The 23,310-nt window shown below is 48.6% G+C and overlaps 1 protein-coding gene across 6 annotated transcripts in view; it reads left to right on the top strand.

Moving 5' to 3' along the window:
- The first annotated feature begins 2,207 nt into the window (after positions 1–2,207).
- ATP9B (ATPase phospholipid transporting 9B (putative)) overlaps positions 2,208–23,310 on the top strand; it is a 124,817-nt gene continuing 103,714 nt past the window's right edge. For all 6 annotated transcript variants that reach the window (XM_075533098.1, XM_075533100.1, XM_075533099.1 and 3 more), the window contains exons 1-4: positions 2,208–2,524; positions 15,217–15,390; positions 19,203–19,353; positions 22,006–22,119. In XM_075533098.1, the coding sequence (XP_075389213.1) occupies positions 2,223–2,524; positions 15,217–15,390; positions 19,203–19,353; positions 22,006–22,119 (741 nt within the window). In that variant the 5' untranslated portion in view covers positions 2,208–2,222. The remainder of the gene's footprint in view (positions 2,525–15,216; positions 15,391–19,202; positions 19,354–22,005; positions 22,120–23,310) is intronic.

Here is a 23,310-nt window from a genome sequence, read left to right as displayed (position 1 = left end):
TGATGCATAATATCCCGTTGTATAAATGTACCAGAGTGTTTATCCATTCCTCTGTAATCGGTTTTTGTTGTTTCCACGTTCTTGCTATTATTGAACTCGCTGCAACAAACATAGGTGTGCATGTGCCTGTCCTTGTTGTATTCTTTCTAGTTTTAGGGACCAGACCCAATAGAGATTGCTGCATCATCAGGTATTTGTATTTTCTTAGAGAAGAGCCATCCTGATTTCCAGAGCAGTTACACTATATACTTCTAACAGCAATGTAAAAGCATTTCCATTTCTCTGCATCCTCTCCAGCATTTACAATTTTCTGTTTTATTGGATTTTGTCCAAAATGCAGTATGAGGTACTATCTCATTGTTGTTTCAATATGTAATTACTGTATATATTCATGTATAAGCCGAGTTTTTCAGCACATTTTTTAAATGCAGTTTTTGTGGTAAAATTAGGTGCCTTGGCTGATACTCGGGTCAGCTTATACTCGAGTAGATACTAATGAATGCAAACATTTCTTCATAGTGTTGGGCGCTTGGATGTCATCTTTGGTAAACTATCTATTCATGTCTTGTGCCCATTTTTCAACTGGGTTATTTGTGTTTTGGAGTTTCCTATAGATTTTGAAGATTAGCCATTATCAGTTGTATTATTACTAGCTTTTTTTCTCCCAATCTGTGGGTTCTCGTTAACTCTTTTGGCAGCCTTTGATATGCATAAATATTGTGTTTAGCAGGTCTCACTTCTTTGTCTTCTATAGTGTGGATGAACCCTGGTATTGTAATGGCTGCTCATTGGGCTGCGATCCTGCGGTCTGCATGGCTGGCAGTTCAAAATCACCAGCAGCTCCAAGGGAGAACAATGGGGCTTTCTACTCCCATAACCTGTTATACTCTCAGAAACCCACAGGGGATCACAATGAGTCAACAGTGACTTGCTGTCAGTGAGTTTGTTTTTTGGTATTGTGTAGACATTTCTCATTTTTTGGCAGTGTTTATGCCTTGCATTAGGGTCCTTAATTGTTCCTGTTTTTCATTGTTGACCTTCATGGTTATGTGGTTTATATTTAGGTCTTTGATCCATCTTGTGTTCGTTTTTTTTTTTTTTTTGTACATGGTGTGAGGCATGGTCCTGTTTCATCTGTTTGCAAGTGAAGATCCAGTTTTTTCAACCTCTTTTAGTTCTTCCTCAAAGATTAGGTGTTTATGGGTACGTGGTTATTTCTGGGTTCTCAATTCTCATTCATTGGTCTTGGTATCTATTGTAGTAGACAAGGCTGTTTTGATAACATGGCTATATAGGTTTCATTTCTTGAGTTCTGCTTGGTGTCCAGTAACATTCGCCTCCTCTGAGTCTTTGGGCTCCATGTCCCAGGCAGTTGTGTGGTTCATCATGTCCTTTCTGAGGTCATGGAAGTCTGAGACCCTTTACTTGCTCTCAGGATGTCAAGAATCTTAAGTACCTGTGGGAGTTTGTGAACCATCACTTCCTCCCCGAGATTTCTGGGCTCTGCAGTACAGTCAAGGGTCATGACTCCTCAGTATCAGCGTTCACATGGCCTAGGTCCTATCTGGGTTTGTGAATCACCATTTTCTTTCTGAGATTTTATGGGCCCGTGTCCCATTCATGGTACCTTTGTCATTTTCTCCCTGCCATCGCTGAGATTCGTGTCCAGTAGAGGTTACTTTTGGCGATTTGTGAATAGTCACTTGGTTTCTGGTATCTTTGGGCTCTGTGTCCCACTGAGGGCACCTTCGGGGGTTCGAAAACTTTCATGTCCTCTTAGCTTTCCGTGGCCTTCAGGGTTCTGTGAGGCTTCATTTTCTGAGAACCCTCGCGGTAGGCTGGGGTTTTGTGAGTCTTCGCTTCCTCTCTGAGCGCTCCAGGGCCCGCGGTACCCTAACTGGTGCTGGGTTGGCGTTGGGCTCAGCCGTGTTCCTCAGCCTGGCCAGAGGAAAGCTGAGCCGTGTCTCGCAGGGAGCTGCTCACAGAGCCCGTCCAGCTCTGGGCCTCTCCGGAAACAGGTGAGCAAGGACCGCCATCAAGCAGCTTGGCACCCACGCTTCCGCGAAAGAGTCGGCTCGGAGGGCAGCGCATGCGCACTCCACGCGGTGCTCCTGTACTGCTGCGCGGTGACATCACTGAGTCGACGCGAGGCGGAGCGGGATGTCAAACGCTCCAGCCGCCGGCTTCGAGTTTTGCCACATGGTGACGTCACTAGACTGAGCATGAGCGGCGGGGCGGGGCCTCGGATCATCTCAGCCCCGCGTTCCGCGCCCCGGCCGCCGCGCAGTGACGCCATCCAGGCGCCGACGCACAGCGGGGCGGGGCCTCGGACTCCACTGCCCCACGCTTCGCATCCCGGCCGTACAGTGACGTCATCGGGTCGCCGGGCCCGGGCCGGTGGTGGCCGAAACATGGCGGACCAGATCCCTCTGTACCCGGTGCGCGGCGCCGCCGCCGCCAACCGTAAACGCGCGGCCTACTACAGCGCGGCGGGGCCCGGGCCGGGGGCCGACCGGCACAGCAGGTAACGACGGGGCTCCCGCGGCCGCGCCCTCGCCCCGAGCTGTGGGCCCGCCCCGGACGGCCAGCCAGTCCGCCGGATCCGAGCCGTTCGCCGTAGGACCGCTACCGGGCCCTGGGGGCGCCCGGCCCGCGAACGCGAGGCCCCGCGGCGGCCGCGCCATGGGCCTGGCTCGGAGCCGGTCCACTCGTCCGCTCGGGGCGTAGGCTGCCGTGCTCCAAGTCGGGCGACGGTTGCGAACGTGGGTTTCGAGGTGCTGAGACTCCCGCCCATCCCGCGCCCCGCGTTCGAGAGTGCATTTCGGAGCGCTTCCCATGTTTGCTTTGTACCCGACTTATTTGTAAACTTGGTGTCGGCAAGAGCTTTTGCTTTTTAGGAAAGGGACCGAGAACTTGACAGAGGTTGCGGCGCTCCGAGGGGCCGCAGTCAGTTCACGGCCAGATTAAGTCGCATACTCCGACTTTGACTTTCAGTGGAGGTCCTACGCCCTGCGATGCCACTTATTTAACTCCCACTTATTTCTCACCCAAAGAAGGGAGTCGGGCATTGTACTTTTCTAATTCAGTAAAGTTCAATTTTATTCCAGGGAAATCTTTCTTTCTGTATATATCCTTTTTTTGTAAGTTTGGTGCGACAGATGTAGGCTATAGTTCAAACGTGGGCCTACTTTTAAAGTTGGTGAGTTTTAACTAGTTTCAGAAAAAATAGTCATGTTATCTGGGTTCTTAGAAGCAATGTCTGCCCATCAAGGCTATCAGACAAATTGGGATCCTGTAACTAGTGAATCCTGTGAATGGTTTCAGAAGTGGTAGGGTTTGCTGAATGTGGACCAAGCGCATCTTTGTTACTGCCAAAGAAAGGAACAGCCAGCTAGGAGGAAAATACTAATCCCACTCACTTTTTATTCCTTCTGAGTTGTTTTAAAGTCAGTTTTGATGTAGGTTATTTGAGAATCTGTTACATACAGTACAAAGAGTACCTACTACAGTGCAAGAACTGACTTAGCTTGTAGTTTTTTATTTTCTGTGTGAGCTTAGTCACTTCAAGCAGTAATGTGAGATTTTAGGGGTTTTTTTGGGGGAGGGGGAGTGTTTGAAGGTTACAAGAAGATAAGGTGAATCTTTTCAGGATCTGTTTGGAAATGAGTTCTCAAGAAATACTGCCCCCTTTCCAGGTGTTCCCTGAGAGAGTGAATTAATAATTAAATTATAGGAGATAATACTTTGAAAACAAGCCACATAATTTGAAATAGGGTTCCATCAGAGTTTGAGTCTAATGGTTTTATAAAATCATTTCAGTTTGATCTCTTTATTAACTCTTTTGCAGAAGCGTAGGGTGTGAGTTGGCCCAAACGTAATGCTTTTTTGTGACCTTAAGATGTTATCATAAGATGTTTGATTCTGGGTAGAATGAAAGCTTTCTGGGTACTGATCACCTGCTTCATCCCTAGTATTTACTTGGTGGCAGCCCCTAACACCCCCACACCACCCACTGTCCACAAATGCACACACATGCAGAAGTGGAAGGGGAAGGAAAAGTGCTTTGTGGTGCATATTGCCATAAATAGTTAAATACTAAAGTTTTACACCCTAATTTAGGGGTATATCTACTTTTGGACACATTAAGAGTGTATGTTGGAAGAACTGCCATTTATTGGCATAGTTAGGTGCCCAAACTGGGGAAATTCGCTTTATTTGAAAATGGAGGATAACAACTTCATAATACCACATAATGGAGCTGCCAAATACCTTGTTAATGCACAAAATAGTTGGATCACAGATATTTTATTGTCATAAATACAAAATGTCAGATGTGATAGTTGACAAATGTGTAAATACATTAGTTTTGTAATGCTGCCATAGCAAATTAGCACAAATTTAGCAGATTAAAATGGAATTTATTGTCTATTATCTGTTTTCCCCAATTCTTTAAACATTTTTTTTGGGCCTCTTTTTCTAGTTTCTTGAGGTAGGAATTTAGATTACTGACTTGAAACTGTTCATCCTTTCTAATGAAAGCATTTAATACTGTCAGTTTCTCTCTCGGTAGTGCTGTAGCTGCCCCCCACATATTTTGGTGTTTGATTTTTATCTTCCTTATATGTTCTTCTAAAATGTTGTTTTTTTAAGCTCGAATCTATGATTCATTTTGTGTTTTTAATGTAAGATATCAGGCTATAGATTCTGTTCTTTTTCCGTTTTAGTTCACGCCAGACTCAAAGCAAGCACTTGTATAACAGAAGGAAATGTTACACAGTGGTGCACCATCCACACTGGGATGATGTGTTGTCACTGTGTCAGTTCATTTGGGGAAGGTTTTTCCTCTTCTCACAGAAACCTCTGCTCCATCAACACAATGTCCGCCAGGCTTCCTTCCAACATGTGCCAAGTAAGCAAGATGAATTCTTTCCATCCTAGCTTCTAAGGAACATTCCATTTGTACTTCTCACCTGACACATGCTTGCTCACATGGCAGTCCACCATTTGTTGAAAAGACTGCGTGACCTCCATGAGACAGTGTTCATCTTGGTCAGAATCACCACCATCAGTTACTGCTGTTGAGTCAGTTGTGATTCAGTGACTCTATGGGACTGAACAGAAGTTCCCTGGAGGATTTCCCAGGTTGTCATTCTTTGCGGAGGAAGATTGCCACATCTTTCCCCAGTGGGGCAGTGATGGATTTGAGTCACTGACCTAGGGGTTAGCAGGCAAATGCTTTGACCACTGTGCCACCAGGGCGCCCTGTGTCAAAAACCAGGGCATGGCAGCACTGGATTTAGTTGCTATTTTGTAATTTCATTTTTATTTGTTTCAAAAAGATTTCCTTTGTGATTTCTTTGACTCATTGATCATTTAGAAGCGCATTGCTAAGTGTTTTTGAGAAATTTCCCTTTTTTTTTTAGTTATTACATTACTAGCTGGATTTCATTGCGGTTACAGAACTCACCCTGTGATTTTAGTTATTTTTAAGTTGGTGTAGCTTTATGGCCAAGAAGATGGTCTGTTGAGTTGTTTATTTTCTAGGCTTCTGGAAAGAAGGTCTTCTGATGCTGCTGACTGGAATGTTCTGAAATGTTAATTGGATCATGTTAGCGGATGCCTTTGTTGAGTTCTTAGATATACCCTTGCGGGTTTTCTGCCCAATTGTTCTGTCAAATGTGAGAGAGTGGCTGAAGTCTGCATCTGTAATTGTGAACTTGTCTGTTTCTCGCTGGAGTTCATCAGCTCGTCATATCGCTTACAGATTTGTTGTTTGTTGCGTACACGTTTGGGGTTGATATGTGGTTTTGATGGATAGAACTGTTTTTATCATTATGTAGTTCTGCCTGCCTCTGATCATTTTTCTTATCCCTCTGAAGTCTTATCTGACTTTAGTATTAGTCATTACTGCTTTACTCTGATTAATTTTTGCAGGATACATTTTTTTTCATTCTTTTGCTTTCCGCCTACTTAGGTTGTTTTACAGCATATCCTTGGGTTGATTTATATTTTCTTAGTCATACTGCCCATCTCTGTCTTTTGATTGAGATGTATTTAGCACATGTATAATCATTGTAAAGATTGATATGTCAGGGCTTAAGTCGGCCACTTTATTTCTCATTTCGTGTTGGTTGTTTCTGTCTGACTCACTAGTTTCTTTTTTTTTTTTTTTCCTTCAGTATTTTTTTTTTCTTCTTTTACATTTTATTAGGGACTCCAACAACTCCTACCACAATCCATACATATACATACATCAATTGTACAAAGCACACCCATACACTCCCTGTCCCAATCACTCTCAAGGCATTTGCTCTTCACCTAAGCCCCTTGCATCAGGTCCTCCTTTTTTTTCCCCCCTCCCTCCCTTTTCCCCCCTCCCTCATATGCCCTTGGTAATTTATACCTCGTTATTTTGTCATATCTTGCCCTATTCGGGGTCTCCCTTCCCCCCTTCTCTGCTGTCCCTCTCCCAGGCAAGAGGTCACATATGGCTCCTTGTAATCAGTTCCCCCTTTCCAACCCACTCACCCTCCACTCTCCCAGCATCGTCCCTCACGCCCTTGGTCCTGGAGGTATCATCCACCCTGGATTCCCTGTATCTCCAACCCTCATATGTACCATCACTAGTTTCTTTGTAACGAACATCTTGTGGGTTACTTGAACAACTTTCAGAGTTCCATGTTGACATCATGTTTTTTAGTGTTTTTCATTGGATAGGTGATACTTCCTGTTTTTAGGCAGCCCAGCTTTGTCCTGGGGAAGCACTAAGCTCCTAACAGCAAGATAAGCTCCTAAAACCCATCTGCCACTCCACAGGAGAAAATGGAGGTTTCTCTTCCTTTGATGGAACCCAAAGGGGATACTTGTGCTTTGCCCTATGGGGCCGTGAGTGCGATAGTCCCCAGCGTAAATCATCGCACTAGAGTTGTGTCCGGTTTTTATCCATCGTGGTGAGGTATAGGTTCCTTACGTCCTTATGTCCTTCTATCCCCTTATTTACAGCAATGTTTTCTAAAATATTAACCTCTTATCTAAAGTACATCAGGCAGTTAGAATTGGTTATCGCCAGAATTTTAATCTAGAAAACGCAAGGAGAGAAGGAAGACTGTTGTATTTCCTTGGAGTCTAGACTTGCTCGGAGGATGAGTTCCATTCTTTCTCCAGAAGTCAGTTCTTGGCACTTCTGTGGAAGGTCACCTTGAAACCTAGTCTCTTGGTTTTCTTTGATCTAACAGGGTTTTTGAATTTCCCCTTCATTCATGGTGGCACAGCGGTTTTGTGTTGGGCTGCCAACTGCAGAGTCAGCAGTTCAGAACCACCAACTCCTCTGGTAAAAGACAGGGCTTTCTCCTTCCGTAAAGAGTTAGTCTGGGAAGCTCCCGGGGGCAGTAGTCTGCCCTGTCCTTCAGGTCGCTCTGCATCAGCGTCGACACGCTGGCAGGGAGTTTGGTTTTTGGCTGAGTTTTCATTCATCAGGGACAATTTCTCTAGAGAACGAATTTGAGGTTGACAATTCTTTTCTTTTAAAACTTGAACATGCTGTACCTTTTCTGATATGAAATGTTCTCTCAACTGAGTACTTGTCCTGTCAGTGGGGTGCTTTTCTCACTACTTCTAAGCTGCACCGTGTGTTTTTTGCTTTCAGCTGTCAGAAGTTGGACACGATGGGTTCTGACCGGTATTTCTTAAGTTTATCTTTGTGGAGTTTGCTTAGCCTCTGGAGTCTATTAGTTTATGCCTCTTATCAGACATTTCCAGCCATTTTTTGTTTGAGTAGCCCCCGAGCCCGACGCACTCTCCTATCTTGATGCATTGAGACCGCGTTTTTAGAGCTTCTGTTTCCAGTCCCACAGGGATTTGAGCACTGTTTATTTGTGTGTTTGTCCATTTTCTCTTGTGCTGTCTTTTCAGGGTCAGGGGTTCTTCTGTGGAGGAGTCCGTCCACTGTGTTTTCAGTCTGTCGCATATATTCCCGTATGTACTCAGCCCACCCACCCTTTTCGGAAACAGTTATTCAGCGGATGCACACGCACGGCAATGAACAACGGTTGTGCGGTAGCCCTTCATGCAGGACTGAGTATGGGTGTTTTTTGCAGCCTCCCACGATCATTCCAGCACCCCCCGCTGAGGGTGGTGTCTTTGACTTAACTGTTCTAGAGTTTGACGCTAGTGTTTTGTAGTTTGAAAACATCCATTTGGTTCTTTATATTATCTGTTTCTTTGCTGAGACTTTCAGTGTTTTTACTTGTTTTCATGAGTTACTTGTCCACTGACCATGTTTCTGATGTGCATTTTAAAATCCTTTCTCATTTGCCCTTAACACCTCAGTCATCTTGATGTTGCTGGCTATTGCTTTTCTGTTCATTGAAGGTGAGATTTTTCCTGGAGTTTGGTATTGGGAATGATTTTGACCCGATAGGGGTGTTAGGCTGTGACGCTCTGGATCTTCTTCAGTCTTTTTCTAGGCCTCTTCTGAGTTGGTGGGAGAGTTGCTGGGTGCAGCTCTTGACTGCCTGAATCCCTGTTGACACTGTGGACAGGGGCATGTCCTCACCCCTGCTGCGGTTGAGGTGGGTTTTGGGCCCACTAGATCTCTGGGGTGAGGGGGCGGTGTGTTAGGAGACTGCTCTCACGCTGCTTCCACCACATGGCAAGGTGGCTTTGTCACCTGTTGCTGGAGGATGGTCAGGTGCTGGCTCTCACTGGGCATGAATTCTCAGGGCTGGCACAGGCATCTTGGTACCTCTTGTTGGAGGGGACGTCTAGAGTCCCTTGTATCTCACAGTGATCTATGGAAGGGTGGAGGTGCCAGGGTCCCATCGTTCATCCTTTCTGCTGCCGTTCCTGGGGGAAGGGTGTCTCCTTGCTGTCCAGTGTGGGCTGGGGCTATGTGTCCTGTCATTCCTTGTACTGAGTGCGCAGCAAGGCTACCCTTTTCCTGCCTGTTTGGCATTTGTTCTCTGGGTTGCTGACTTTGCTGCTAGCAGGGAGGCAGAGGGAGGCATGGGGCTGGTCTGTGGCCTGTGCCCTGAACTCCCAGCTCCCAGCCCAAGGAAGCCCTCCCTCCTTTCCCAAGCCGGTCATGCCTCACACCCCAAGTTTTAGGAGTGCTTGCTTAAAGAAATGGGGACAGCTCTCCTTCTCCTTGGCCTGAGGCCAGAGGGAAGGGGGCTAGGAAAACTAAATGGTGGGTCATATCTGACCTCCTGTGGCCTCTCTGTTGCCACGAAGTAGGAGTCAGACATGCACACACCTCCATCCTTCTTTACCTGCTCAGACAACAACCCTGTGCTTGGGTTGATCATTTGCTGCAGTGGCCGCAGAGCTCAGACAGTACTCAGGAGTCAGGGGTGTCGTCGGGTAGTCGATAGGTTAACACAAGTCAGGACCTGAAAGCAGTCAGGATGCAGTCGTGGTCTCAGCCAGCTGCCAAGTCTCTCGCTGGTTCTCTGCCGCTCAGCCACGCCGTAGCCAAGTCTCAAGTCATTTGTCGCTCAGCCACTTGATAAGCCCTTGGCCTTTGCCTCTGTGGCTAGGAAACCAGCCTGCCTACCTGTCTGCCTCCCCACAGTTCCCTGGTCTCATGCCAGATGAGCAGGCACCCCATCCATATCTCAGCACTTCTCCTCTGAGTCTCCATGCCACAGCCTGTGATGGAGCTGGTGGTGTCAGCGGCCTCTAGCACTTGAGACAAGGATCTTGAAAGGGCCCTACCAGGGTCCACAGGGCTCCCTTCTCTGCGGCTGCCTGTACCTTACTGCCAGGAGGGGGGGTGGTCATAAAAACTGACTAGTCTCCAAGTAGTTAACACACACCCTGCTGGCATAGTCCCGCCCAGTTATTGATTGGGTGGGAGTTACGGAGATTTATCTTAAGAAATTTCACTTCATCATAGATGGCATAACAGGCCACTAATTTCACATATTAAACCACTTAGTGAGTAGGTTTTATAAAAACATGTGTTCTATAATATAATGATTTTTATAATATTTCTATTTGGGAGAACTATTAGTAGAATATAGTTAGAAAAAACTTTTAAATGTAAGGTAATTGATTTATTGCCTCATCTTTACTGCCAGCAGACTTTCCTGTTCTGAAGCCCTTAGTGGTCCCACTGGCCATGACGCTAATCTGGAGGGCAGGGCAGTTCTGAGACAGCTCCTGCCTCTTTTGACTGGCTACACAGAAATGCCTTGTGTTTGTGGGCTGTGGTAATGTGTTCTCAAAGCCATGGAGTTTTTGATTCTCTTCTGGTGAATTATTGACTTGTACATTTTATGTAGTTAGTACATATGATAAGTTGTTAACACTTGTATATAGCAGGCTTTATGAAAATTGCCCATGCAGTCATTTGATTGGACGTATGGTTTAATAAATGTTTGAAATTCACTATTACAGTGTTGGCTTTGTCCTGGTGGATGGTGATGCCCTTGTTTTACACACACTTTGTGCATAAATGTGCCACTCCGAGTACTTACTCGCTCTCAGTAAGGCACTGCCTAGCCAAGATCATTTCCTAGACACACAGGTGAAACATCGATTTCCTCATTGCCTGGCAAATAAGTGTGATGCCTTGTTCCCGGGCGAGTAGCATTGTAGAGGTCGTCCCTGCAGCTGGGCGAGTGAGGCGCAGGCAAGCCGTCTAGCTGGTTGCGCTCTTCTGTTCCCGTCCTTTGCCTTGTTGACCGTGGTTGCCCGTGGCCTGAACGGAGTTCTGCACAGTGTCCTAGGTCCCCTTTGTCCCCGTGCTGGGTCCAAAGAGGTTTGTGCTGAGAGCAAAGAGTATGTCGGAAGGCACGTGAAACCGAGTCTGTCTCATAGAGGTCCTGCCACTTTTCAGCGCTCATTTTCTCATTCTGACAGGTTTGGCACAGGTTTTTACCTTTACAGTTATGGCCTCGTAAGGACTGCCCTACTCAGCAGTGGTGCCTTTCCTTTTTGTGGTAGTTCACAGTTGAACACACACACACACCAGTTCAGGGTGATTCTAAAGAACGTATTTTCAAATTGCCTACGATTCCTTGGAATCAGGCATTTGTAGGGTCTTCCAGAATGTCCAGACGCCCTGGTGGGACAGCAGTGAAGCAGTTGACTGCAGTGAAAGGCAGTTGGTTTGAGCCCTCCAGCCGCTCCTTGGAAAAAGGTGGGGCATTCTGCTTATGCCTTGAGACCGGGCACCCACGGCTGGTCCCACAGGCCGCTGTGCCTCAGAATTGAGCGTTGGCTCTGGTTTATTCATGGAGGAACGAGCATTTCCTTGAAAGGGGTCCACAGTTCACCTACAGAAGTGCTCCCTTAATTACTGCGACAGCTGGCAGGGCTGCCACGCAACCAGGCTTGACGAGAGAGAGAGTTAGGTAGGCAGGCAGAGATTGTGTCTGAGCTGATGGTTTGTATATATTTACGGTCTGGCTATGCGTATACACAATATGGGACATTGGACTCTAATCTCTATTGGAAGCGTCCCCCAGTTTGCATGTAGACTTGGTGAAATGGGTTTAGGTTTCAATAACGATAGCTATGGATACTGTATAAGAATGGGTAAAAAAAATATTGCCCCAAAGTCAGAAATTTTTATTTAAAATAATTCAAAATGTGAAGCAAATGTTTCTCCTCATAGCTTCAATCTAGGCCTGTGTTTCTGAAGGTGGCCCTTCTGTCCTTAACCCTTGTTCAGTTTGCACACGTCAAGACGGCAGCCTTGGATCCTAGCAGGACTCAAATTGTGTTCCTCTTATGCGTTCCTTGAGTTTGAGGGGAAAAGGAGTCTGCAGGGTTCAGATCAGGGCTGTCGGGTGGGCAGCATCCGGCTGGCCAGTGAAATCTGACAGGACGGCCCTGGCTCCCTCCCTCTGAGAATGAGCAGGCCCATTGTCGGGGTGGGAACCTCGGTGCAACTTTCCTGGCCCTGGTAGCATTTGTGTAGTTTCTTGGATTACCTCGTTATACCCCCCAGACCCTCCCAGCTGACCCCAACAGATCCCTTTGGAAGCCACTGTTTGATTGGACCTTCTATTTATTTATTATTCCTGAGGGCTTGTCTACAGCCATTCCGGTTACAGATATGCTTAAGGCAGACATACACTGCATTTTCTGTGGTGTACACGCTAGTTAGCATATGTGCGCTTGAACACTGGCCACTACTCCTGACTTGCCCTCCCAGCACCTCTCTGCTGGCCGTCCCCCCAGCCTGGTTTTGCCACCCAGCCCTGGGCGATGTCCCAGCCTCTGCTCCCTTCATTCTTTGACCATTTCCTGGCAAGTCTCACCTTGGATGCAGGAGGCCCCGTCCACCTCTGTGCTGTGCTCAGGTCATAGGCTCCCCCTGGGTGGCTGCTGACCCCCAAGGTCCTGTTGACCTTGTAGCTGTGTCTGATCCAAGAAGGAGAGCCGTGTCTATTTCTGACTGTGGTAACATGCAGGTGAAGGAGACATGTCGATTTTTCTTAAAAGAGGCTTGAGGGAGGGTTAGGCATATCTAAAATGCATTTCCGCTCCATCATCACTTGAGTTTTCTGAAACCTGTGTCAGTGAAGCCGATGGACGCTGAGGGTAAGACAGCATTGCCGTCCTTATTGTGGGGACCCACTTTCTGTAGGCAGGTGCCTCCCGCCTGGGTTTTGTGGCGCGACTGCTCCCGCTTATCCCGGTGGCCGCACCGGCTGCCTTCCCCACTCCTCCGCGCTGGTGTGCTCCACTCATCGTCTGTCGGCTTTGTTCACATTGTTTTCACTCGTTTTAAAAATGTTTCCAGAATTATACTTAATTGCTGGAAACGTTGATTTTTCTTGAGTGACAAACCAATTAAGTGTGTATGACACCGGACAACAAAGACACTTAAGATTCTGTGCTTATCCTGTCTCTGCAAAAATCCATTATTCATCATTTTACTGTTTTTCAATACTGAGGTAACATTTTCAGTACAATAGGAAAATTGCTTTGGAAATGGAATAACTTGCTTGCCAGCTCACAGGCTCCTTGGCGCCCAGGGTTCCTGACGCCCGCTGGCGCTTATTGCCTTCTCAAGCCAGGGTGCGCCGGTGGGGGCCCCAGCCTCGAACTGGAGAAGACTGGCTTCTCTTGAACAGAACAGAATCATGGGGAGAACTTAATGAACGAGGCTAACATGCTCATTTTGTGTATGGTCGTTTTCCATTTTAATAGCATTTTGTATAACCAGCACTTGCTGGTTGGCTGTTTTAAAAGACCAGGTCTTACAAAAAGGAATTTTTAAGGGAGCAGATAGCACCCTGCTGCTTGCAGACCCACATTCCCTGTGCCCTGTTTGGCCTGAAGTGTGTACAAGTACTGTTCACCTGTGCTCGAGTGAGAGGCCCCGGCCCTGGGAACGAGGGTCCCCATGTGAGACTGCCCTGCACACTCCATGCTGTGTGGCCAGGCTCTGTGCACGCTGCTCACGTCCTTTGGATACTTCAGACTCGGAGTGGGAGTTCATTCACGTTAATTAAAGGCCTTTGCTACCTCTTAACAAATCATTCTCTAGAGAGGTTGTTTGCATTCTTATCAGCAGATAAGAATGCCTGTTCGCCCAAGACTGCGTGTTAAAAATGATTTTTTTCAATTGATAAACAAGACCTGCTTTCCTCTTGTTTTAATTTGCATGTTCCAAAAGCCCTCTGTGAAAACAGAAACATCCCTCCCTGGTAAAAGCCTCCATACCAGGCTCCTAGCCTGCTGCTGCCCCGGAAGGGTGAAGCCGAGACAGCCTGCTCCGTGCCCAGGAGGTGGGGCTTCTGTGTTACCCACAGCACCTGTCCTGGCAGGCACGGGAGCCCGCTCTAACCTGCGGCCTCGCCGGGGCAGGGCTCACCTTTGACTGTATCCACGGCTGTGGCGATCATCTCTACATCCCACGGGGGAGGGAGGGCTGCTATGAGTCGGTGGCAGTGAGTTGGGTTTGTTTGGGGAGGGTGTGTAGGAGCCTTGCTGCTGTTGTGGGTACCCAGTGGGCTGCTAATTGCAGTTTGAAACCACAGGAGAAAGTCGAGGCTTTCTTCCGTAAACACTTGCTGTCTTGGAAACTCACAGAGGCAGGTCTCCCTGTGCTATAGTGTCTCTCTGAGTTGACAGCAGTGATACAGACTTCTGAGATTGTGTAAAAGTTCTATGCAGATAGATGTTACTGGAAATCCTCTTGCATGGAAATTAAAGTGGGGAGTGAGTGACTCAGTAGCTGGGTGAGTAACTAATGTGGTGACAGATAGATTGGTGGTGGGTCACACTGGGTGCCTTCTGAAGACTGTGTGTGTGTGTGTACGTGCACATGTCCCCTGTCTCCTCCCAGTGTGTGTGTGTGTGTGTGTGTGTGTGTACGTGCACATGTCCCCTGTCTCCTCCCTTCCCCTGCCAAGGGAACGTTGGATTACATGAGGCAACCCCTGCTGAGTTTCCACAGGGCTTCTGACCTATGGTCAGCTCTCCCAGTGGGGGTTCTGAGTGTCCTCCACCCTGCTGCTTCTGACACAGTGACCCTGAGTGGCGGCTCCAGAGGACAGGCATCTGGGGCCCTGGGTGGGTGTGAGTGGGTCACTGGGCCTTTGCTCCCAGGGAGCGCTCGCCTGTGGGCTAGAAGCTGGGTGCCTAACCATCACACCCACCAGGGCCACTCCTCCAAAAGGCACGTTTTTAGTTTAAAAGGTGACCTGTGTTTGTGGTCGAAGAAGGAGGGTGAGGGGGCCGCGCTGATGGCAGGCTGCCACCTGGGACTCGGGAGGGTTGTGGGCCCAGCAGCGTGCTGGTTGTGGGGAGGTTTGTGGAATAGAGTAAAAGCCAGACAGAGAAAGAACACTTGGGGCATAGGGACTGCGGCCTTGCCTTTCAGGGTAAAGACAGCATCCACAGTGAGTGAGTGCTTACACAGTACATGTCTGGGGGGTGGGGTGAGGGTGCTATTAGGTATTTCAGACTGTGTCTGACCTGGGTTGCTGAACTGAGTACCTTGGGTGTCAGTGGCAGGCTTATCAGTTGTGCTGGGCACCCTAACCCAGGCCTCCCACGTGATCGCATGTAGGCTTGCTGGTGGCTCCTCGGGCAGCTGGCCCTTGGCTGTGCCTGGCGCTAACTGCAAATCGGACAACCCCACTGAGCCCAGTTCCAGGGCCCTTCGGGACTGAGAGTGAGGGGAAAGGCAGGCAGGCTTGTTAGTGCCCAGAGTGAAACAGCATCACTGCAGTAACTCTTCCTGTCACTAACCAGGTACCAGCTGGAGGACGAGTCTGCCCATTTGGATGAAATGCCTCTGATGATGTCTGAAGAAGGGTTTGAGAACGATGAAAGCGATTACCACACGTTGCCGCGAGCCAGGGTAGCGCGTAGAAAGCGAGGCCTGGAGTGGCTGGTCTGTGGCGGCTGGAGGTCCCTCTGCACCAGGTTTGTCCCTGACCCCGACCCCTGGGAGCATGGGCTCAGCGGCTGTCCCCATCCCTTCTTTCTGCAGGGTCCTCTTCCTGCCAAGCCAGGGAGGCCATCTCTGCCCGCTCACCACACAGGGCTGGCCTGCCCACAGTGCTCACTCAAGGGGGCCTCAGCATGTGTGTGGGGAAATGTTGCAAAGAGTGACATTCTTCGCGGACCTGTGGAAACCTCCCTATAAGCGTGATTCTTCTTCTAGCGTGTCAGTTTTTCAGTGAAACTAAAGATGGCACTTTGTCAATGACATCGTGGAGAATGCTCATAACGCCAGTCATCCAATAATGCTAGTCTAGAAGGGAGGAGAACTAAGCTTGTTGTTTACGAGAAGTTTTAGTGCCAGACAGAAGGGGAAAATGAGTGATCCCCTGGAGAATGAAAGCAAAGCAGGGTTCATTTGGTCACCGTGTTGACGTGCCTAAGTGGTTTCTCTCTTCCATTTATAATTGCACCTTGATCCACAGAGATACGTCAGGGGCCTATACAAATTCAAGTTAACGATACGGCCATGGCAGCGCCTATTAGACAGCTGCATTGCCCGGACTTGCATTAAGTGTTTCCGGCTGACTGACCCAGAGAGAGATCTAGGTCCACCTGTGGTGGAGGAACCTACACTGCCTGACGGGCATGGAGATTGGAGCCTGATGCGGGCTCCCTGTTGTGTCTGCTAATCCTCCACCCTCTGCTGCTTTTTCAAAATGGCCCGAGTGTCTGACACCCTTGCCTTTGTAAAGCCATCTTGTTCGTATCTGCGAGTTCCTTGTGGCTTGGGTTAACCCTTTGTATTGATTGGGGCGGGGCATTGACACCTGTATCACGGGAAGTCTCCCAGATGGTACCTCAGTGCACTCTGTGGGCCTTCAGCCTTGTGTCTTGTAGTTCTAGGCACGCATGTCCTGTCCATGTTTGATTCATTACTGAGTATTTCAATGTTCAAGAGATTGAGTAGAAAGACATTTTAAATTTTGGTTTCCACATGTCCACTGCAAACACGTAGCAACATGGTTGGTTTGTGTGGATTGATCTTGTGTTCTGCGCTCTTGCGAGGCTCACCTGTGCTTCCTGAGGGTGGTTGGGAGCATTCACGCTGGCATCCTGGGAAGAGGGAGGGCCCTGCAGGCAGAGGGAGCATGCGCCCTTCCTTCTCTGGCCCTCGGGCTGACGAACATGCGGTGCACAAGTGCAGCTCGCCTCTCCTCATTCTGTCCTGGTCCTGGGGAAGATGGGTCAGCCTTTCACCATTGTCATGTAAGGTGTCAGCTGGAGGGTAGGCTGGCCAGTGCTGGTGTGAGGGCTGTGAGTTAACGTGGTAGCTTGCGTAGAGGGGTGTTGGGTGGCACCGCCTGTCACCCTGATGGTGGAGGTGGTGGCTGACCTGCAGGCTGGCTGTCAGTGAGAGTGGAAGGGAGGCAGCGTGGGATGGCTGACTGAAGCACCTGCATCTGAAGTTACAGGGAGACTATGGACTGGTGACCTTCAAGTGGGACTGTGCTGTGTGGTGAGTGCCTGGCTATACCTGTGTGGTGGTCCTGATGTGGGAAGTGAGAGGGTGAAGGATCAGGGTGTTGGTTGGTCCTGAGTGTGTGTGTGTTCGGATCCAGAGTAATTTGTGAGTTAGAATCTAGGGTATTATTTAGGACCTGGGCTATTTGTTAACTGTGATCCAGGGTGGTAAATATCTCTGGTGCTAGGCAGTTCTTGAGGGCACTGGGACAACCACGACTGACGTGGGCACACCTGGCTAAGGAGGAAGGTGGGCGTGGGTTCTGATGGGCACTAATGAGGTAGGAGTGGACAGGGTGGACTTTCAGGAGCAGCAGATGGCTTGGAAGTAGGACCGAGCCGATGAGCCAGGGTTGTCGGGCGTTGCTCAGTCCTTTCTGATCTGCGTGAGGCAGCCCAGCAGTAAGGAAGAGTGCCCCCGTGTGCCCATGCTGCCATCTCTGAGCAGACTGCCAGCCCTCCAGTGAGCAGCCAGTGCCTCCTTGCCAGCCCAGCAGGGGCCAAAAGGTGGAGTGCTAAGTGTTACCCACCTTGTCCTAGTGCTGCATACAATGTTAATTTTCAGTTTTAACAGGATTCTGTTTTTACCCGTGAACATGACAGCCAGATTTTGGATTTCACTGTGATGCGTCCTTTGCTTAATGAAGGCATTTGAAATTAGGTGCTGGAGCAAAAACACCCGTGTGCCAGACAGTACACTTAACCTAAGATTGGCCTCACCTCTGGGTTTTTGCTACGCTTTTAGTTTGGGGGTTGAGGTCTCTTACCCTGTGTTCCGAAACATCAGGCATTCTACACGTGGTGCTAACACATCAGGCAGCGGGCCACAGACTAGGAGACAGACGTAAAACCACCTGGCTCAATTCCAGGAGGAAGCATGCATAAACGGTGCAGTGCGGGCACTGTCATAGCCAGACCTAATGAACAGCAAAGATTTCTGTGTTTTTGTGCAGATTCTGGGAGCGGGGAAGCTGCTTTCTAAATCATTTTTCTAACTTCTCAGGCTGTTTGGTGTAGGAAGGCCTGTGTTCTCTCCCCATCCTGTGACCCTGAGTTCTGGGGGAGGCCCCTCGGAGCCCATGCTTTCCCTCTGTGTGTTGTCTTGCCATCGCTGTGCCACGGCTCTTCTGTCTTCAGTGATTTCATCCTCACACATCCCCACTCGTGGCTGTGACTTGGCATTTCCATGGGGCCATTGTCCTGAGTGGGAGCTATCTGCCGTTGGCTTGGTCACCAAAGGGCCTGCTGGGTACAGTGATGGCCCGAGATTGACTGTGATGTGGAAGGAGACGTGCTACATTTGGGGAGTGCGGTGACGGTGGCATATTAGTGACGGTAGCCTTAGTGTCCCTTTGGGAATGGTGGCCTTTTGATGGGGCTAGGGTTTTCCTGCCCTGAGATGACTCCGACTCACAGATACCCTATAGTGTGGGTTAGAGCTGCACCTATGGGGTGGGTTCCAGGCCCTCACTCTGTGTGGGAGCAGAGAGCTTCGCCTTCCTTGCCCAGCGTGACTGCTGGTTTCTGTTGTGTAACTGTTCGGCCACTGGGGCTCTTGCGGGAAGATGAGGTGGCGGTGGGGGGGTTGGGTGCTTTTCTGGGGTGGGGAGGGGGGCACGAGACCAGGTGGCCCTCCCAGCCCTCCTCTCCTTTTCTGGCTTCACCAGGTTGTGGGTCCAGGACACTGTGCCTGCCATCTCTGCAGCTCCTGTCTGTGGGCCATGTTCTGCACTCCCTCTCAGCCCCTTCTGATAGGGTTCTGTTGCACATCATCCCAGGACAGCACTGCCCGCCACCCCCCACCCCCAATGTGGCTGCCACATCAAATGGCAGTACCCTTTGTAAGCGCAGAATTGAGCTGGAATTCTGAATGTTGTATTAGTGCAGCCAGAAAAGCCCTCCTTTGACCGGTGGGAAGTGGCCATTGCAGAGAAGAGAGGGAGTCAGATCCTGGGTTGATTGCTGCCCAAGGGCCTTTGTCACATTGCACACTATGCATCGTGTTGAGAATCGCCAGGGGCCGTCACTGTACCTGACCCCTTGAGGGGAGGGGGGTGGTGGGTGGGTGGGGCACTGGCAGCTTCCCTGCAGGACTGGCTCCTTCTTGGGGGGAGCATTTCCTGAGGTCCTAGAAGCCCAGTGCTTAGGCTCTTCCTGTATGTGCACGTCAGGTGCGCATTTGTGTGACTGACCAGTCTAAGGACCCCACAGAGTGCACTGGGAACATGGGGCCGGCTGCACAGGCACATACTCTCTTTTGTTCCTTGCAGTTGCTGTGACTGGCTGGCCCACGTCTGTCAGAGGAAGAAGCAGCTGAAGGCACGCACCGTGTGGCTCGGGTGTCCTGAGAAGTGTGAAGAAAAACATCCTAGAAATGCCATAAAAAACCAAAAATACAACGTGTTTACCTTTATTCCGGGGGTAAGATTGTGCCAGCTTCCTCTTGTCCCGAAGAAGAAACCTTGCTTAGCTGGGTTGCCAGGTCTGGCTTAGTCGGTGTCCTGCTGGGAGCCATGGTAAACTGATGGGCCCAGCTCTTGAGGAGCACCACAAAGATAGTGGGGGGAAGCCAAGGGAGAAGCACCTCAAAGTAAGCCGTCCATTTTGTCTGAATGAAGGAGAGGTGAGAGTGTGGTGCCGAAAGCCGGCCAAGGGACCTTGTGCTCAAAGTCCAGCTATTTTTACTACCCTAATAAATAAACAAAAATAACTAGAACATGGAGACATTTCTAGATGTCTTCTTTTAAATTTAAATTTCAGGTGTGCCTCCATTGTGGTATCATTAGTTATCTATAATGAGGTGTTTATGCTCAATTTAAATCCGAAAGCCTAATGCTTTTTGTCCTTGTTTGGTGCCGTGCTATTTCTGGCGGGAGTCACCTGAGCCTCCCTCCGTGAGTGCATCAGTGAAGGGCCAGGGTCTGTCTTTCCTGGTCGGCACAGCAAAGCCTGGTGGTGCTTCTCCCTCCGCATTTTTAATGTGCTCAGGTATTGGCCTTGTTTCCATTTCCAGAGAAGCTCTGATTACTTGGAATGAGGGCTGATTTATCTTTTATATTTTAATTTAAATAATCATGCTGACCTTATATTGGGCATTGATTTTTCCCCCTCCATCCATCCAGTAGTTGGCAAATGCTTGATATCGAATATGTGTCTTTATGAAAACACACCGAACTAATGGCTTCATCACTAACAGGCTCGTCTCTTGGCAGGACCATGAAAGGTAACCTGTCAGGCAGATCCGCATTCTTATCTTGGTGGAATGAAGCCTCTGTGTTCTCCTCGGGCTGAAATGATTACCTTCTCACAGAGGGGGTAGCCTGGCCTATTTCCCAAGTGGTCGCAGGGCACGTGGAATGGCAGGGCAGGGGTGGGCGTCTGGGGTGCAAGGCCAGAGGGGCATATCACGGGTGGCTTCTGTGACTGCTGGGCCCTGACGCACCTGGGCATTGTCTGCAGACGGTTACCGTGTGCAGGACTTTTTTCCCGTGGCTTGTCTCTTAAATTAGTCTTTTCATCTAGAATGTAGTATTTTAGAAACATTTGGTAATTGCACAGTAGGAATTCTATTCCATTTTTAGCATGAATGGCAATTTCTGAATTGCTAATAGATATAATTTATGCTGAGATTTTAAAGAAATCCGTGAGGAAAAAGAACGCTTTCTCTCCTGCTGAGATTAATTTATGAAATAATTCAAAACATTTTTAGGTAGCAATTGAACATGATTATGATTAAAAACGTTATCAATGTAAGCGATTTTTCAATCACACATGTAACTGTGTGATGATGCAAATAACTTCAGTTCGTGAAAGCTTTGCTTCCAGAGCCCTCGATCAGTCTGTACTGAGCACTTAACCCGTGCACCCTCCACTTGGGGCTCCAGGCCGCCCCGCTCTGCACAGAAGGCCTGGGAGGGAAGGAGACGGGGTGCAGTGGCGCGAGCTGCAGGCTGGTGGCGACTTTTCGAGTCTGCCAGCGCCAGCCCTCTACCATTTCCATTTCCAGTTTCAATCTAGCATTTTGGAGATTGATTTGTATAGAAGATCTTGACTTTCCATCCTTAAAAATAAGTCAGGGTGGAGGATACCTTCAGGACCAGGGGTGTGAGGGGCGATGCTGGGAGAGTGGAGGGTGAGTGGGTTGGAAAGGGGGAACTGATTACAAGGATCCACATGTGACCTCCTCCCTGGGAGAGGGACGGCGGAGAAGGGGGGGAAGGGAGACTCCGGATAGGGCAAGATATGACAAAATAACGATATATAAATTACCAAGGGCACATGAGGGAGGGGGGAGCGGGGAGGGAGGGGCAAAAAAAGAGGACCTGATGCAAAGGGCTTAAGTGGAGAGCAAATGCTTTGAGAATGATTGGGGCAGGGAATATATGGATGTGCTTTATACAATTGATGTGTGTATATGTATGGATTGTGATAAGAGTTGTATGAGCCCCTAATAAATGTTAAAAAAAAGTCTTATTTGAATTAGAAATCCAAACCTGTAGCTTTGCTATTTCGAAATTTTATTGAGGATAACACGTATTTTATACTTGAAAGTGCCAAACCATGAACCCCGATGTTCTCCCTGTTTCATAAAGTGAGGTTGTTAGATGCTGTTCCCTTGTCACATGGGTGAGTCGGTCGGTGTCGAGGTACAGTGTGTCCGCAGACCGACTGCACTGCTCACATCGGGGAGGGATTGGCTCTGTGGATCGCTTTGACATGTGCATGCCTAGCGTCGTGGAGGTGGGTGGAAGGGGAAATGTCCAAAGAAAATGGACCACTAAATCTGAGAGTTCATTTTTACAGTACTTGCAAGCTTGAGTTACCTTTTTTTCCTTCAGTTTGTTCTTTGTTGGGGTAAACTTAGCATATTACTTCATGTGAGGAGGCTTCAGAAATGGAATCGGGAGATGCTTTTTCTGAAGGCCCCTGCAATGTAAGGTGGCTTTGAGCAAGCCATTGCCCACTCTCCTCACTGCTGGTATCATGGCCCGACTTGGCACTTGCTAAGGGGAGTGATCTGCTTGAGATGGCGCCCCTTGTAGATTTGTGTTAATTTTCTCTTTTCCTTTTTAGGTTTTATATGAACAATTCAAGTTTTTCCTGAACCTCTATTTTCTGGTAGTGTCCTGCTCACAGTTTGTGCCAGCCCTGAAAATAGGCTATCTCTACACCTACTGGACCCCTCTGGTAAAAGAAAAAGACTTTTAACATTTAAGTTAAATGATTAAATATCTTAGTGTGTAACTTAAGAACTGAGATGGTGAACAGATAAACTGGTCAGATTTTGAAAACATGATATTGTCACTGTTTGTCATGGAATTTTTTTTTTCTTTTCTTCTTTTACATTTTATTAGGGACTCATACAACTCTTACCACAATCCATACATATACACACATCAATTGTATAAAGCACATCCATACATTCCCTGCCCCAATCATTCTCAAGGCATTTGCTCTCCACTTAAGCCCCTTGCATCAGGTCCTCTTTTTTTTCCCCTCCTCCCTCCCCATTCCCCCCTCCCTCCCCATTCCCCCCTCCCTCTTATGCCCTTGGTAATTTATACATCGTTGTTTTGTCATATCTTGCCCTATCCGGAGTCTCCCTTCCCCCCTTCTCTGCTGTCCCTCTCCCAGGGAAGAGGTCACATGTGGATCCTTGTAATCAGTTCCCCCTTTCCAACCCACTCACCCTCCACTCTCCCAGCATCATCCCTCACACCCTTGGTCCTGAGGTATCATCCACCCTGGATTCCCTGTACCTCCAACCCTCATATGCACCAGTGTACAGCCTCTGTCCTATCCAGCCCTGCAAGGTAGAATTCAGATCATGGTAGTTGGGGGGAGGAAGCATCCAGGATCCGGGGGAAAGCTGTGTTCTTCATCGATACTACCTCACACCCTAATTAACCCATCTCCTCTCCTAAACCCCTCTATGAGGGGATCTCCATTGGTCGACACTTGGGCCTTGGGTCTCCACTCTGCACTTCCCCCTTCATTTAATATGATATATATATACATACATATATACATATACACGTATATACACATACATACACACACTTATATCTTTTTTTTTTTTTTTTGCATGATGCCTTATACCTGGTCCCTTGGGCACCTCGTGATCGCACTGGCCGGTGTGCTTCTTCCATGTCATGGAATTTTTGTGAAAAGGTTTTGAAGACTTCTGCGGTCTCACTTCCTCATTGCCCTGGAGGAAGTGTGGCAGCAATCTGCTGCCGGCCTAGTCCCAGGACCCTCAGCCCTTTGCTGACTCTGGATGGGACTGAACGGGCAGTCTGGCCTAGGCACCCTCTATTAGCTGAGCGGTGGCAATGGAGCGGGGCTGCAGGCTCAGATCCGTATGGCTCCTGATGGGGC

Source organism: Tenrec ecaudatus, chromosome 15 (assembly GCF_050624435.1).
Source record: "Tenrec ecaudatus isolate mTenEca1 chromosome 15, mTenEca1.hap1, whole genome shotgun sequence".
Lineage (NCBI taxonomy): Eukaryota > Metazoa > Chordata > Mammalia > Afrosoricida > Tenrecidae > Tenrec > Tenrec ecaudatus.
Note: the sequence above shows the minus strand (reverse complement) of the source record. Positions and strands in the feature narration are given on the sequence as shown.